We start from the raw sequence: 17,889 nt of genomic DNA on the forward strand, positions 1-17,889 counted from the left end.
GCTCTGCCATAGTAGAAGTGGCCTTGCATCGCCAACCTTCTCTTCGGCTTTGGAGGTGTCATGGCCAGTCTTGAAGTTACTCTAGCGTTGAATGTTAACCTTTTGAAGTCTCTGGAAAATAAAAGAGGCAAAATAGAAAAGGTAGAATATATAAAGACCTGACAGTTTGCCCTGCATCCAACATCTCGGAATTTAATTAGCAGTTGTTTTGTGAGAATGCTTAGAATACTCAACATGTCCAGTGGCAGCAGGAGGGGTGCTTGTCCGTGCCAGTAAACATGCCAATATTTGTGGGGTTTTTTTTTTTTTTTTTTTGCGGTACACGGGCCTCTCACTGTTGTGGCCTCTCCCGTTGTGGAGCACAGGCTCCGGACGCGCAGGCTCAGCGGCCATGGCTCACGGGCCCAGCCACTCCACAGCATGTGGGATCTTCCCGGACCGGGGCACGAACCCGTGTCCCCTGCATCGGCAGGTGGACTCCCAACCACTGCGCCACCAGGGAAGCCCCATCCCCTGCTTTTTAAGAACTAGGAGGGATTAAAGAGGGCAGGGAGTCATTGAATATTTGAAAGCAAATGTTGCCACCAGCCAGGGAAAAACTGGAGATAAATTACATACTTGATGGCTTTGCCGGAGATTGAAATTGGGACACATAGAAACTGCCTATGGACAATGGTATTTTTGTCATGCGTTATCATTGTAGAAGCTGCATGTTGTTCATGAAAACTGGGTAAGGTTTTTTGTTTGTTTTAACAAGCTGTCTTCATATGAAAGACCATCATTCCTAGGGACATGTTACGTGACTTTCATTGTATCTATGATAGAAATGTCTAACTTTCTATCATAGAATAAGAATAACCTCAGATAGTAATCTTTTAGGCAGATGTATTCAGTACCTTATTATGGTCTGTATTACCCTGTGCTGTGACTTTGTTCCACTTTATAAAACATCCTCCTGGAAGCAAAGATCCTGTTTCATGTTATCTCCATTATCTCAGTGAGTAGTAAAGGTTCCATAAACGTACACAGAAATGTTTGAATAAGAAAATGAATGAGTAAATGCATTGAATTGCCTGCTAATCATCAGACTGTAGGCAACTGTACTGATAGTATTATGGCGGTTTTCGATGTCAGAAAATTTGAAGCACATCTTCTGGAAGTAGGACATCCTCCAAAGATCAAGACCGTGGCTTCTGCCCTGCTGCCGCTCATTCATCCTGTAATGAATGAATCAATTAGTTTGCATGCAGTCGACTCCAAGTAGCAGAAAACCCAACTCACAGTACCTTAAACTAAGGACATTTCTTATTTGCTGATGTAGGAGACCAGAAGCAAGTGACTCCATGGCTGGTTCAGCAGCTCAGCGGTGTCATCAGGGACATAGCCTCCTCCATCCTCCCCTCTGCCGCCTTCTTCTCACTGCCACATGGTCACCAGATGGAGACCACAGCCCTAAGCATCACATTCTCACTCCGTGTGCCAAGGCAGCAAGCGCATGTATGTTGCAGGGGAGGGGAGGGCGGTCCATCCAGGGCAGTGAAAGAGCCCTTGACCCGAGAGGAAAATCTTTCCTGGAAACCTCCTGATTTTCTTACATCTTGGGTCGCCTATCTTCCCCTAGACCAATCACTGGCAGAGGGGAATGGGGTGGCCGGGCTTCATCCCAGCTAACCGTGGTGCATCTGACTTCTGTTTAGAAAGGAGAAAGAGGGAGTGGACGTTGGGGAGGCAGCTAGAAGCATCTGCTGTGCCACACCTCGTCTCCAGTTGGAAAATAAGAATAAGCTGTGTTGTCCAGTCAGTCCTCCAAGAACTAACTTTCCCTCCAAGATTGTATTCTGGCTATTTATGTCATTTTACTGATGGTTTTTAAAAATCATGAGATTGAGGAGGAGCCTGAAATATATGGGCCTTGCCTAGAAGGGCTTTCATGAGTCATGTCCCTTCCCTGCTCTGGCTTTGGGTTGCTTTACTCTGGGACACTTTTATGAGTTATAATTTACAAGCTCCATGTTTTTTCCATTTTGATTCATCTGAAAGAGGATAACAGTTCTTATGATTATAGCACGCTTATCTAAAAGGAAGTAGATTGTGTCAGCTGTGAGAAACACGTCAAAGGCCTTAGCCTGTGCATCCATTTGCATCAACAGTTGGTAAGAGTCCACAATGCTTTGTGGTTTGGGAAAATTTTTGATCCATTTAAGTGAATACAGTAGGGTCTATTTCAGTAACTGGGTTGACTCACTTGAGCTCTTTCTAGATGAAACCAACCCTCGAAGGAAATGCATTCCACGTCCTTCGCAACACATCCTTCAAAGAATTCAGCAGTTTATCAACTTTCTGAATGGCCAGAGGCTCTATAGCATCCTCTGTCCCTAGGAAACAAGCTTCCTCAGATAATAGGCCTTCCCTAGTATCTGTTCCAGTTTCTGTCCTGCGTTGGACTGTCATAGACTTCCTGCCTTTTAAATTTTATGAATCATTGTCAATTCACTTAAGAGACGCCCTAAAATGCTTTGGAAACTGCTTCTCAGGTGAGCTCCTCCCATCCACCTAGAGAAATAGACTCGTGTGAGTATAATGGCATTCATAAAATGACACAGAATTAGATAAACTCCCCAAATGTCTCGCTTTTAAGTAAGTATCCTTGGAATTTTATGGTATGTGTTTCTCTGGAATAAATCAGGTTTGGGCTGATGATTGTTTCTGTCAAGCATTTGTCAATTTTGAAACATCTCTAGACTCCCATTCGGGGTTGGTGTGGGGCTGACTTGTTATGAGCCGTGCCATTCCCCAGCAGATGGCCTGGAAGACACACAGGTGGCAAAGAGCACACCAGTTCCTTTCTGCCCAGAAAGTTCATAGCAAATTTTCTGTCTCCCTGAAGGCCCATTAGAGATATCTTTGATGTTAAGAGTGTGATTTTGGAGGTAGCTGAGGGGGGCTATTTGACAGGCTTTTTCTTTTGCCTTGTGCCGTCATTTTTAGTACTTTTTTCTTACAGCAGAATAACTGAATTGTCGTGAAATGTCTGAAGGAGATTGATTTTGATGAAAGTAAAGTTACTAGACACATAGGACTTTGCTTTCTATACCTCTTCTGAGTTTTATTTATTTATTTATTCATTTATTTGTTTATTCATTTATTTATTTGTTTTTATTGAAATATATTTGATTTACAGTGTGTTAATTTTTGCTGTATAGCAAAGTGTCTCATTTATACATATATATACATTCTTTTTTTATATTCTTTTCCATTATGGTTTATCTCAGGATATTGAATATAGTTCTTTGTGCTATACAGTAGGACCTTGTTGTTTATCCATTCTTTTATTTATTTTTAATAAATAGTATACACACACACATACCCTAAAGTGAGGAAAGGTGTTTAGAACAGTTATTCCAATAATGCTGTCATTGCCCAGACCATTTTTGGAACTTCATCTTTAAGAATTGGCCTGTAGAAGTATCACAACTCTTATGAAGCAAACTAATCTCATTATTGTATAATTGTGCCTGGTTTTGACTAACATCCCTTATTTACCACATTTTGAATCGTTGAATCAGCTAGAGCATGTCAATGTTAGGCGGAATGGAAGAAATTATTTAGTTGAACCCATTTAGTTTCTGATGAGAAGGTTGAGGCTCAGAGAAGTTAATTGACTTTCCAAACGGTACAAAGCAAATTAGCAAATAGTTCATACCAGAAATCGGCTCCAAGTATCCTTTAGCTATTTATTAAAAATCCAGTCTATTTTTAAAGAATACAAAGTGGCCACCATTAAAGGTATTCAAATAGAATCTGCATGGATTCTGCAGATCCTTCCAGAAACGGGCCAGAAGTGTTTTGAGCAGCATTATTGTAATAAATGTGTCTTTATGTATGAAAAATAAGCTTACCATCTTATTATAATAAACATATTTCCTTATGTAAGTTCCATTATATTTGTTTAAAAAAATCAGTTAGGCTGAAGTCATAACTTTTCTATAGATTTCTTAAAATGACAACAGAATAAAACTCTATCGCAATTTTGAAATGTTTCTTGTTTTTCTCATTTCTCATGGAAAACATCTATAAGATACTGCTAAGATAACCAAATATTATCTCCCGGGCTGAGGCAAGCTTGTCCTTGTGCTGTGCTGTGCTGATGAGATACCTGCTGACTACATGTAATTTAAACTTAAATTTTAGTTAATTAAATAAAACTTAAAAATCACATCCTCGAGTACTCAATAGCCACATTGGGCTAAAAGCTACCATGTTAGACATCTCAGGTATATATATTTCTATCGACACAGAAAATTTTCTTGGTTAGCGCTGGTTTAGAATTCTCATAGTCAGTATATATATTTTAATTTACTGATTATCTCTTACACTGCCTCTAGAAAAGCTGGAAAGTGGTGGCAAGTTTGTGGGACAGTATTTTAAATGCTTATTTGTTCTCTGAATGTTGCTAGCTATTCTGCATAGTTTAATTTTTAAAAAGAAGAAAAAAATTATATTCACCCATTTTTTCGAGCATGATTACATGTGTGGAATTCATATCAATTGTCATGTCCTGAGTATGCTGAAGTTATGGCAAAAACTCTGTTAATGATGCCAAAGCTAAGGGTAGAAAGATCTGGTTAATTAAAATCTCTTTATGATGTCATAACATTTGAAATGAACTAGTCCGGACATAAGACAATGGAAGTTAGGTTGAATTCATTCTTAATAGCCATTTTATTTGCAAAGGCCTTAAATTATCTACCTATCTTTGTTAATCCTAACATCCAGAATGAAAAGTCCACTTACTAACAAGGATTGGGTCAGCTCTCAAGACTGACCTGGCATCATGCTACAGGTCTATTTGCAGGCTCTCCTGTTCCACTGTAAGCAATTTGAGGGCAGTGACCAATCCTCCATGGCTTTTGTTGGCCCCATGGTAGTTCAAATGAAGTCTTGCCAATACATTTCCCATTAAGTGTTATTTGAACAAATAAATAAATGTTTTATCTGGTCTGCCTTGAAAATCATTATATTTGGGAGCAGGCTCATAGGGTACATGGATGTGGCTGCTTCAAGTTCTTTTCACTGTGGAGTAATATCTACTGAGCTGACTGCTAGGATGGAATTCCTGCGTGGTTATCAGTCCTTTTGGTGAATCTGTGCCGAATTAAATAAGGGACCAATGAATGAGCCACAGGCTCTCTAAGAGGAAAGCTAATGCTGCTTATTCTGTTTGATTTGCAGGAATAGTAAATCCAGTTTCAAAATCGAGATGAACTAGGAGAGCTATAAATACCAAAATAAAATTAGAGTGGGTCCCGGAAATAAATAAGCAGTTTTCAGTGTCTCTGTGTATAATATATATCACTGAAGCACACAAAGATACCTTTTCTGTTTTTCTTTTCCACATATTTTATATAAAGTGGCATTTCTCTGAGGAATGGGATTTCTTGGAAAATTAAATAGGCCAATGTATATCTGCTGTGACTCGGCTGGACCAGCTGGGCAGTGATCCTTTTAAACCATTGAGAGCTCTCTCAGTCAGTCTCTGGTGAGATCCATTTCCCCTGCTTCCGGTGGGTCTTGTTCTTTATGTAAATGCTCAAGGCATACTCTGCGCTAGAAGAATTCTGAAGCTGTAACCCAGTCCAGCACCTTTTCTTTAAAGAATATTTTTTAAAATTAAATTTGTCTCCTTCCCAACTAAATGGATGGAAAATCCGGTGAAACTTTTGCCAGACACTAACAGCATCTGTTGTGTCCTGTGGCCTGAGGTTATGCCCTACCTTAAGGACTTAGGGGGAAACAATTCTTTCTGTCCTGCAGCTCCTGGTGTTGGTCACGGAGAATGATAATGTCTTATTTCTTCATTTTTAGATAACAATCAACAGAGAGAGCGGTGAAGACGTGAGTTCCCCCAAACACGGCAAGGAAGACCCAGACAACATGCCGCATGTGGGCGGCAACACCTGGGCTGGTGGCACAGGTTCGTAGCACGGCATTCTCCTGGGTCAGGCTTCCAGAGACTTCACAAGCCCATGTGGACATCACAGCAGCCCCAAGAAGGCTCAGGAATCAGCCTGCCTTCTCTGTCTCCCCCGTTAGTCGGCTGGAGAGTGCCTTTGCCCTCTGTCCCAGCATGACATCAAGACACGGAAAACCCCTGGCATTTGGAGTCCCTCAGACTCTGCTACCCTCTGACCTAAGACCGATCTGGTCCTCCTAGGGTTGCTTCATCCCTAAAAGGGGCATAATATTAACTGCCTCACAAGCTTGTGATGAGGATTCAATGAGATTATGATTGTAAAGCGCTGAGCTCAAGGCCTGGCATGAAGAATGAATTCATTAAAAGTGTTAATCCCCTCTTTTAAATTCCATGCCCTTGGGAATCATGCCAGAAATCGACAGTACATTCTTTCTTGACCAGCTGACTTTGAAAAGAAATGGTCCTGGTCCTCCGCATCTCAGAAGTGAGCATGTTGAGGATGCAGGGTTTTGAGATAAGAGGGGTGGTTGTGGTCTGAACCGATGACGGGGGTCCACTCCTTCCTCTTGGCTGCCCGAAGAGAGCATTGTTCCCACAGCTGCTGCCTTCCTCTTTCCTCTGCGGCAGCTGGAGCAGACACATCTGCAGAGCCGCAGGAATAGGGCCAGACTGTGTACGCACTGTCTGATCTTATCACGGCCATGAGCGGTGCTGGCATGAGCTCTGTTCTTCGCCTTCCCTGAGGTTGGTCTGTGCCTCTTGGCCTTGACAGCCTCGGGAGGAAATGGGTTTCTGTGTTCGGACAATGTGCTATCAAATCGGCCTGGGGACTCCTTGCCTGCTCTGTTTATTCATCAAGCATCAGCTTGAAAGAAAGGATATTTTGAGAAATGTCCTTTGATCTGGAAGTTAGTGTCAAGCCAGCAAGATTTAATCCATGTGGAATGCATTGTGGGACGAGCTGACCAGATGCAGGTTTCCCAGCAGCAGGCTCCTCTGGAGCGGACGTTCTCGCTTGTTATTCAGCTTGTGTCTACTAACTCACGTATCTGTCCAGGCTGAAGACCCTGCTATTGCTTCCCCCAGACTTTATTTTTCAATTTATCAAGGCTCTTTTGCTGCAATTTTTTTTTCTCCTTGTCGCTCTCTTCCCTCAGAATTCTCTGTATTGAACTGAGCTCTGACCCAACAAGTCATTTGATTCCTTCTTCGTCATCAGAACCCATCCATTGCCTCTTTCCCCCTTATCTTAACAGATTTAGGATGTTCAAGGTTAGCTTCAAGATTATACCTTGAAGTCTGGACACTCTGGCAAGCATTTTCATTTGAGAAGTTCAAATTAAAGGCTCTTGGAAGTGGAGGACGTGAAGAACTGTGTCCTCACACCCTCTCCAACCCCGTATGACTTTGCCAAGGGACTGTGCTTTCCCATGCTGTCCGTCACTCACACCAGCCTCTAAATGGTTGTGGGTCCTTTCCTCGTTTCACCAAAAACGATGTCATCTCAGCGCCCTCGAACTTTTAAGCTCTAATTCATGACCCACCCATACCTCCAGGAGGAACGGAGTCAGTTCCCAGAAACCTGACTCTGTATCTCCTCATCATTGTCCAATTACCAGTCCCCTCCGCCTATAGGCCATCCACAAGTGACAGCCAGGAATCACACACATCCAAGACGGAATTTTCCACCAGCAATTTCTAAATAAAAATGAAATAAGATGTGCTGGAATCAAAGGATAAATATAATTAATAGGCTGTTCTCATGGTATTTCCCAAAAGGAAATGACCTACCTGGACTTTGATAAGGGAAGCAGAGTATGCTGAGTTCTTGCTTTTAACTTATTACACCACTTAAGGCTTCAAGGGAGAAAAGAAAAATGTAGCATAATTTAACCAAAGCCTAAAAGCTTTCAAAATTTCCACTTTATGAAACTTAGAAATGACCTCATTCTATGTGACTGGTAGTTGTGTAAATAATAGTAAGAGCAGTCACTTATAGAGCTCTTATTTTGTGCCATATACTATTCTGAGCATTTTAGCCTCATGACAATCCCATGAAGTAAATAATATTAGTATCCCCATTTTATAGGTGATGAGACTGAGCTACAGAGAAGTTAAGGAACTTCTGTCAAGGACACATGACTAGTGCATTGGAACCAGGATTCAAACTCAGGCAGTCTGACTTAACTATAGGATACTGTACTATATAATACTAGTATACTATACTAATCTATACTATACTATACTGTAACATGATATAATATTCAATATTATGCTGCCCCTCCAATATTGGATTCTCTTCTAAGTTCCCAAGTTATTTGTGAATGAACAAAAGAAACTGATTACTAGTATTTTAATCATTATAAAGCAGGGGTAATACACTGGTAGCCCAGGGGCCAAATATGTAGCCAGTCTAGCCAATATATGTATTTTGGGGGTCAGTGCAGTGTTTTAAAATAATATGAATTTGAATGTATTTAGACAAGGCAAGTCTTCTCTAGTTAACCAAGTTCTCACCGCTTCTTATAATATTACCTACCTAATCTTCTAGGCATTTAATTTTACATTAAAAGTTATACAATATTACATAATGCTCATTTTCAAGCATGTAAACTTGGGTTTGTATTTAAAAACTGTCCTGAAGCTGGCAGTGTTTATCTGTTGTATATTATTCTAAGCTAAAAGTTGAAGTTAGTATAATAATTGGCTTCTAATCTTGGCTCATCCACTGATACGAGGTCATGCGTAGGTGACTTAACCTCTCTGTGCATTATTTTTAGCATTTGCAAAGCAGAGGAAACAGGATCGATAGCCTGGTCATCTTTCTTTTATTTTAAGGAAAAATGAGGTCACATGTGAGGGAAGAGGAGTGTCGTTCACTGAATTAACAACTATATACTAAGTATTTATGATGTTCAAGCCTCTTACAGGTACAGAGCTACAAAGATATGTAAAATATAATCCCATTCACACTATAGGTGACAAGAAAAGAAAAATAAACTTTAAAGAATAACAAATAGCGCATAAGAGTATTGATCCCTGTGAGGTAAAGTCATCAGGTGAGGGGTCATGGAATTTGGACTGAGCCTTAATCTGTGTGGGATTGGCTGGATGGAGAAGAAGAAAGCGTCCTTGATGGGGGATGCCCTGTGTTTCCAGAAGAAAGTCATTTGAATATTTAATTACTAGTTAAGTACAATTGATATACGGCACAGGACTGCCTTAAAGCCATGATCTGACTTCTGTTTTGTGATCTGGATCAGACTAATCACCTGGACTTTCTGGTTTCCTCCCAGGGGGAAGAGACACTGCAGGTCTGGGCGGCAAAGGAGGTCCTTACCGGCTGGATGCAGGCCACACAGTGTACCAGGTCTCTAAGGCTGAGAAAGATGCAGTTCCTGAGGAGGTGAAGAGAGCTGCGAGAGAGATGGGCCAGAGAGCCTTTCAGCAGAGGTGAGTGGACCCCACTGCATCCGGAGCAGTGTCGGCCACCGTGGTGAAGTGTCCGTGGACCCTGAAGTAGACCCAAATGTGTGTGATTCTATTCCTCATGCAGCAACTTGGACCCACAAACTGAAATCCGTAGCCACTCCCCGCCCAGTGGAGACAGCCCAGTGAACATAATCTGCCACCCTTTCTACTCAGGCCCTTTTAAATGTATTAATTACATAGGGTCTTTTGGGAGGAAAGACTTGAGCACATTAGAAAGTAAAACCAAAGCTACTTCTCTTCGGAGAAACTAAAGGTCAAATCATTCCATCCACATCTGTTCCCAGGCCACATAGGGAATTCAGATAATGCTACATGATGGTCCCTTCCTGCCCTCAGGAATCTTGTAGATTTCCGTGGAGACAGGACTAGTGTACACACACGCACTCACACACACACCCCCTGGTTAAGGGCTGAAGTCCCGTGGTACGGCAGTGCAGAGAAGGGTAAGGTCCGTGGGCTGATGTGAGGTGAGGCCTGAGCTCAGCCAGTATTTGGACATTCCAGGAAGGGAAAACTAAGGGACCAGACGCGCCAGGGTAGGATGAGCAGAGTGGCTATGGCAGAGAGAGCCAGTTTGCCTATGCAGAATAAAGGGTACCAGCTGGGGGCGGTGGGGAGTGAGGTTGACTGTGGAGGCCCTGTCCATGGGTGGAGGCCTTGAAATCCAGGCCAACCAGCCTGTAGCTTTCAGATGTTCTGGAACCATCCGGAGCCACTTTGATTGGAACCATCTAAAAAATGAGAAGAACCCGCATGATGCTTTCACTAGACATCCACATGTGTTCATCAGCTAAAAGTAAAAAATACCCAAGGAGCAGCAAGATCTCCTTCAGGAGTGAGGGCATAGACAGTGGTCTGGGAGGCAGATTTATACTGCTGTGCTCAGTGAAAGGAGCCGGGTGCAGTTCAGGAAAAGCACACTCCAGGGTATGTGAGTTCCGAAATTCCTCCCACGCAGGACATCTGGTTTTACATTACGTGCTGTGCTTACACATCCTGCAAGTAAACAGTCCAGAACAATGGGGACACAAAAATGCAGGTCCCTCCTGCCACACCCTCAGGAAAGCCTGCAAGGCTTAGGACCCTCATGTACTCAGCAGGTAGATAAGACAAGAGTGTCACTCCCAGCCCTTCTGCTGGCTTCCCTGGAGACCTCAAACAATTTATCGTCACTGGGCGTCAATTTGTTCTTCTGATGGTGACTCCCGTCTCCCTTCCTCTCAGAGAGGTTATGAAGACAAATCACTATGTTAGGAATGAAAGCAGTTTAAACTTCCCAAAAAAGGATGGGAGGAATCCTATAATACAAGGTCTTGTTAGAATCAAAATATGGCTCTACGTTTCATATAAACAATAAATATCTATTTAGGAAAAGAACCAAATAATTAGATACACATCATCGTCTCCTCCCCAAATGATGAGTTCCTATTGTTTCCACGCTGAAAACCTCACAAGTCCTGTCTCAGTTTCTGTGTAAGCAGACAAATGGATAGAGGAATTCACAGGGAGAAAGAAGGACCTGTCAGTAGTGCTTGGCTAGAAGAACACAAGCCCTTCTCTGATTTCCATGATAAGGGTGAGGAATCTGGTTCTATTAAGGACCATCGCGCCACAAGAAAGGAAGGAGCATCTGTAATAATAAGGCAACTAAATTTAGCGGCTATAAGGGAGGAAGGAGAAAACGTGGAGAAGGAAATGAGAAAACCAGACACCTCTACTAAGCGCTGCAGAGAAGAATCTAAGTCCACGTGAAAGAACACTGGAAGGTGGTTGAAATACAGAGGAGATGGACAAGGGGATGAGAAAGGAGAAGATGAAATAAAAGCACGTGGAGACCCTGAGAAAGACAGAAGACACAAAGAAAAATGTTGCTTTCTACTTTCGTGTAGTAATAGTCCTATTTGATGGGTATTCAATTTAGTACTGCTAAAGATTTTTCTTAAACTTTTTATTAGGAAACTTTTTAAACATAAACAAAAGTAGAGAGTAACGTATAGTGAACCCTGGGGACCTGTTCCCTCAACCTCAGGAAGAAAAATCTGATTCCATTCCGAGTCCCCATCCCTGGGTTATTTTGAAGCTAATTCAAGATTTTCTATCTTTTCATCATAAATATCTCAGAGTGTGTCTCTGAAATATTTTACTTAAAAACAATAAAAATACAAAACTATTATCAGGTCTTTAAAAAGTAATCATTCTTCACTGTCATCCAATAGTTTTGGATGCTTTAGTTTTAAAGCTATTTTTGCAATTTTAGGTATATGCACAATGAGGTCAAGTCCCTGCATTTGTGCTTTTATAGCACCCTGTACCTTTTCTCCATAGCTCTTGTCACTCTTTCCCATAGTGTTATTATTTGTGTGAATAGCTTATTTCTTCTCCACTGACTTCAAGTTCGTTGAGGGCAGGATATTTTGCCCTCTAGTATATCCCCAGTACCTACGCCCAGAACCTGGTACCTGGCAAGCACATACATATCTGTGGAATGAATAATACACATGTGCATACAAGTAATGGTATCACCCTTTCATACTTAATTCAAAGACTGGCTAAAACCAAACTGACAGCCAGACCTATCCATCAGCCTAGAGGTCTACCATATTGCCTCGAAGAGCCTAATTCTACCGATGGGTTCTTGATATTATCAACATAATATTTACTTAGCGCTCATTTGTATCTGGATTTCAGCTAGATACTGGTTCCTACATACCAAGAATTGCTTAACTCAGGAAGAGTAACAGGTAGACAAGTGTTAAGACATGTATAAAGCAGAACAGAAATAGTAAACCAATAAAACAAGAATGAAATAGATGGCGAGGTACTTTTACATGCTTGGAAAAGCGTTTAAGGTGGACACCAACTGTGGAAATTGTACCCACTACCATTTGCAAAACTAATCAGCCCTACACACTAGATTTCAGCTTGTGTTTGTTTTCCCCATAATTGATCCAAAAATGACCTATACGAAAAAGTAAAATGAGAACTAAAATTCCCAGACCCTTACGTAACAATAAATATACCCTTTAAGAATATACTGTGCCAACAAAGTGCAGTCAGTCCACATAGATTACTGGGATGTGAAGCAGCTGTGCCCTGAAGTTTTGATCAGGGTTAAAGCAGCAGAAAGACCTATTTTCAGCTAGCTTTGTGGGTTTGAGGGTATTAGCCTGGGCGTCTTGTCTCAAACAGAGGCTAAAATGTCCTATTTTCTTTCACTGCTCCCTGCTTCGGTCTTCATCTTTCAGAATGTTATCAGCTTTGAACACCTTGTAGGTGATTTTTGTGAAAGCTGACACAGCTTGGAATATGATTTCCAGATCTCTTCATAATTAGAGCAGCATGTGGTGTGTTTTGGGTGCAACACAATCGTGCCAGAGGTATCCCTATAACTGGAGTTAATTCTGATCTGTCTACAATGACCAGTCTGCGTGAAGTGACTTACTAACTGCCTGGCTCCTTCCTTGATGTGTGTGTGTGTGTGTGCGTGCACGCACATGTGTGTGTGTGTGAGTGTGTGTGTGTTTCCCCTGCTAAGGACAAGCTATGCCTACAATTTTTTTCTAATCTCCCTTCTTTGGAAAAGTACTCATCTCCCTTCTTTGGGAGAGAGCACATTAGCCTCCAGGTATGAAGGGGTTGGTAGCATGTCCTTCAGTGTCATTGTGCCCAGCTTCTGTCAGGCTTGATACTTGAGACTTACCTTAATCTAATGAAAATTTATAGAGAGGTTTAAGAGATTACCAAAACTAAACATAAGAGGCATTGTTAGGAGGTCAAGTCCTATACACATATTCGTTTTCGTCCTTCAGAGCAGAGAGTAAATTAGATTTAGAAGGGCACCTTGGCATGTCACCTCAGGAAATGACCATTCAGTTACTATTTACCTTTCAGGTATTTACCTTTGATAGGCAGTGTTTTCAAAAGTGCTATCCAACAGCATTTATTGAATGCCACTGGGTGCCAGGGTTTGTGCTGGTACTGGGGATTCTAAGAAAAAATAAGACATGTTCCTTCCCCCAGAGGCTTAGAAGAAAAAAATGAGAGTACATCCCATGTAGTAAAGGTATTTTTCATTAAATTTTTGGCTCAGGTACACACACACGTGTGTGTACATGCATTTTTGTTTACTGGATCTCAATATAAAGCTTATTTCCTACTGTGGAAAATACAGTTTGAAAAACACTATGATAGGGCAAAATCGACATATGTATTAAAAGCAATGAAGTGTGTAGGTTCCATAGCAGATAACTGTGGAAGATACGTGAAAGAGAATCATCATGAAGGGATTGAGCCAGACTTCACAGGACGTGAACGTTGAGCCGGGTCTTGACACCTGAGGTGGCATTAGCTAACCCAGCCAGGTCGTAGGGCAGGAATTGCATATCTGCCCTCATGGTGGTCTAAGCCTAACATTATGTGATTCTAATAAGCCTTTAGTACTCTGCCCTGTGATGGATGGATTCTTCCCAGCGCTTGGCCAGACAGGGAGGAATAGAGACCATTCATCTTCATGGAGCATTTGGGGGTTCTGTTCCAGCCCAAGGCAATAAAACTATACTCCTGATAAGAGTTTCAGCTCTACACCTAGGATCCATACCTCCAACATTGTGTACATGCACACACACACACACACACACAGCAGCTTAGAACACCGTGTTGTGGTTAGGCTTTTGAGATATGCATTCATCATTCCCTGTCCTAGTACTAGTACCCTTTACATGTATAGAAATTTGTAGAAATGTGTATTATGGATAAAACACTGTAAAACCTTCTACTTATAACTAGTTTAAGATACTGCATTTTAAATAATTGAGTCTTATTTGTATTTCAGTCACTCATATCAATTTATTTTGAGCATCTATTATGCTAGGGATCATGGTAGGCACCATGCAGATACAGATGAGAAAGACTAAAGGAGCAAAGAGTCCAGGTGGGGAGACAGGAAGCAGACAACTATAGCATAGGTAGCAATGCTCTGACAGAGAAAAGCATGAAGTGATTCGAGAGCACAGAAGACAAATCTGAAGATCAGAGCAGTCTTCCTGGAGGAGGTGACCATTGATATGAGCCTTGAAGAGTTCGTGGAAGTTAGTAGGCAAAGAAGCAGGGAAAGGCACTCTGGGTGGGAGAGAAGCCCATGCAGGGGCTCAGGGACAAGGACACACAGTGGGTTGAAGAAACTGCAAGTGGGCTGGCAGGGCTGCAGCAGAAGCAAAGAATGAAACATGGTAAAAAGGAGCACTGTCCTGGGAGGTCAGAATTTCAATGCCACAATAATATTAAAACACAATTATCCTATTAAACATACACAGTCAATTTCAGAAAACTCCTATCTTTTACATAGCAACACATTTATTTACATTCTCTGGGCCTGAACTGTTATCATGATCAACCAAATATATGTCCTTGGCCTTAAAAAGCAACCCATGGGATCTCTCTAGGAATCTGCCACACGAACTGACCATCTGCCAGCATCACGACACGTGTCTGGGATAGAGCAGCAGTGTGCTACAGAGCTGAGTCATACTGGCTCACGTGCGCCAACTGCACGTTTCTTTCTAACTCAGTGCTCAGGGGCGTCACTATTGATAGCTTAACATCGACCACCACAGAAATCAACAAACACTACAAATCAGGGCTGCTTTTTCCTCTGCAGGACGACTTAACCATTTCCTAGGGCATCACTGCACACACATTCCTCTCTTTTGAAACATCAGCTGGAGACATCACTTCTTGCTTTTTTTCCTCAGAGGCCTCCTGAGTTACCGAGGAGTTTGCTACAGTTCTTAGCAGTAGATGAATCAAAGTAAAAGATGCACAGGTACAGGCTTTCAGCTGTTGTCTTTTTTGCCCTCTGATTTTAGGCTAAAGGAGATCCAAATGAGTGAATATGATGCTGCAACCTATGAAAGGTTTTCAGGGGCTGTTCGACGGCAGGTGCACTCCCTCCGAATTATCCTGGATAATTTACAGGTAATCAACATGTATGGGCCAAGAAAATAATCTGGGCCCCAAACTAGACCCACCCCAAAGCTATTGGAGAAAGTTACCTGAACCCTAATCAGCCAGTCCAAAAATATTAGTCAATGCCAAAATGTTTGCATAAAACTGTGGGTCACTCCATGGCTTTCTTAGTTCAGTTTGTCAGGTAAAAATATTTGACCTCACCTTTCCTCCTGTCCAGGAAGCAGTAATTTAACCAGTGACTCTAAAAGGCGTCAGACTTCCTGATTCTCCTCATCTAGATCTATGAGTGTCCCATCTCTACTAGAAATCCACAGATAGAATTCTCTGCCTACAAATCATTTTGTTGTGAATGACCCTCCCAGGCAATGACAAGAACATTTTGGATCATCCAAGCTGTGCATCCCCTGTGCACCCTGACCCCTCCTCCCCTGGTCCCCACATTGCCGACCTCTTTGCAGTTTCATAGGCTAGTCGTCTCAGAACGAGTTCATGTTGCTATTGCCCCTAAAAATATTAAGATGCTTCAATATTTCTTTTTTTAAAATATTAAGTTGTTTTTGCATTTGATTTATAAGATAAACACCTCATGCCAGAGTCTGTAAAAAGCATGTCTGTATTATCTGTGATAACAGACACAAGTAAGACATTTAGCATTATTAATAAGATTCCAGAGGATACATTTTAAGTGAACAAACTGCTTTCGAATCCATTAGAAGCATAAGATGCTTCAATATTTCTTAAGCAAAGATTTGTTATTTGGAGATTTTACACTTAAGATTGTGTTCTGACCAATTTGCACAGATAATTAAGGAAGGGCTAAGTATTCTGAAAAATCACAAATTATGTAAGGTTGTTTTGCCTGAAGAGAGAGAGAAGCCACATTTCAGGGGAGGAGGGGCAGGGTTAGGAGCCAGGCTGTGGTGTGCTTCTCCGTTCTACTCTGGAATCTTCTATCCTTTCCTTTGAAGTCCATGGCCTTCAGTTATGCCCTTTCCCTCTTTGGTTCTTTTGGGGGGAAGTTTTATTATTATTTGCTAGTTATTGGAGGTAAGAAGTTTTCCTTATGCACTTTTAATCTACCATTTCAACCTCAAACTCTGAGAAAGCCTCATTTCTAAATAGATCTAAACGACATCAGGAGATTAGGAAAAGTTACATCACTTCCAAAGGGTAAAGAAGGAGAAAGGTCTTTATAATGATTAACTAGAAGCCTAATTTCAAAATCTAGGGAGTGTAAGACTTAAGTCGTTTGCTTTTAAAAAATCCATATACAGTTATTTAAGATAAAACAGCATAAGAGTTTATATAAATTATGTGAACAACATAACATTGAATGATTGGATTTTCTTCCATAGTCACTCACTTTAAAAGTACTCATTTCCAGGCTTCCCTGATGGCGCAGTTGTTGAGAGTCCGCCTGCCGATGCAGGGGACATGGGTTCGTGCCCCGGTCCGGGAAGATCCCACATGCCGCGGAGCAGCTAGGCTAGTGAGCCATGGCCGCTGAGCCTGCGCGTCCGGAGCCTGTGCCCCACAATGGGAGAGGCCATAGCAGTGCGAGGCCCACGTACTGCAAAAAAAAAAAAAAAAAAAAATACTCATTTCCCTGAACACTGAGAGCAACTTCTGGGTGAGCTCTGAGCTCCAGGGCAAGACAGTAGGCAAATAAGACCCAAAATGAGTGGTTCACAGGAGATGAGGGTTATGGGAGGTATGGTGCTGCTACTAAAACTGAAGAGTGAGTATAGTCCCGTCATTCGTTCATTTCTTAAGTTCTTGATGGGATAGAAAAATAAAATGCAGGGCTTCCCTGGTGGCGCAGTGGTTAAGAATCTGCCTGCCAATGCAGGGGACACGGGTTCGAGCCCTGGTCCGGGAAGATTCCCACATGCCGCGGAGCAACTAAGCCCGTGCACCACAACTACTGAAGCCCGGGCGCCTAGAGCCTGTGCTCCGCAACAAGAGAAGCCACCGCAATGAGAAGCCCGCGCACCACAACGAAGAGTAGCCCCCGCTCGCCGCAACCAGAGAGAGCCCGCACGCAGCAACAAAGACCCAACGCAGCCATAAATAAATAAATTTATTAAAAAAAGAAAAGAAAAAGAAAATGCAGTCCCTGCCCTCAAAGAAGGAACTTAAAGAAGACAAGCAAACAGTTTCCTAAGTTCTGTAGAGAAGTATGTGCACGATTCTATGGGATGAATGAGAAAAGGCTTCACTGAGGATGCAATGCTTGAGTTCACTCTTAAAAGAAGCTGAGGAATTTTCCAGGTGCTTGAGGAGTGAGGGCATTCCAGACACAGGACACAGCACATACAAGTGCACAGAGGCATGAGAGAGCACAGTGAGTTCAGAGAATAGCACGTTATGCAGTGTGACTGAGAAGACCGTGTACGTGGTGGGGCACAAATGGCAGGGAGAAGGCTGGCACAGCTGTAAGGACCAGATCGTGATCT

The 17,889-nt window shown here is 42.1% G+C and overlaps 1 protein-coding gene across 4 annotated transcripts in view; it reads left to right on the forward strand.

The window, feature by feature from the left end:
* The window catches only part of VWA8 (von Willebrand factor A domain containing 8), a 369,162-nt gene that overhangs the window by 313,930 nt on the left and 37,343 nt on the right, over positions 1–17,889 (forward strand). For all 4 annotated transcript variants that reach the window (XM_082602373.1, XM_082602374.1, XM_082602375.1 and 1 more), the window contains exons 38-40: positions 5,866–5,974; positions 9,271–9,427; positions 15,331–15,439. In XM_082602373.1, coding sequence (XP_082458499.1) covers positions 5,866–5,974; positions 9,271–9,427; positions 15,331–15,439 — 375 coding nt within the window. The remainder of the gene's footprint in view (positions 1–5,865; positions 5,975–9,270; positions 9,428–15,330; positions 15,440–17,889) is intronic.

The sequence above is a fragment of the Mesoplodon mirus genome (genome assembly GCF_964341445.2).
Source record: "Mesoplodon mirus genome assembly, chromosome: 17".
Taxonomy (NCBI): domain Eukaryota; kingdom Metazoa; phylum Chordata; class Mammalia; order Artiodactyla; family Ziphiidae; genus Mesoplodon; species Mesoplodon mirus.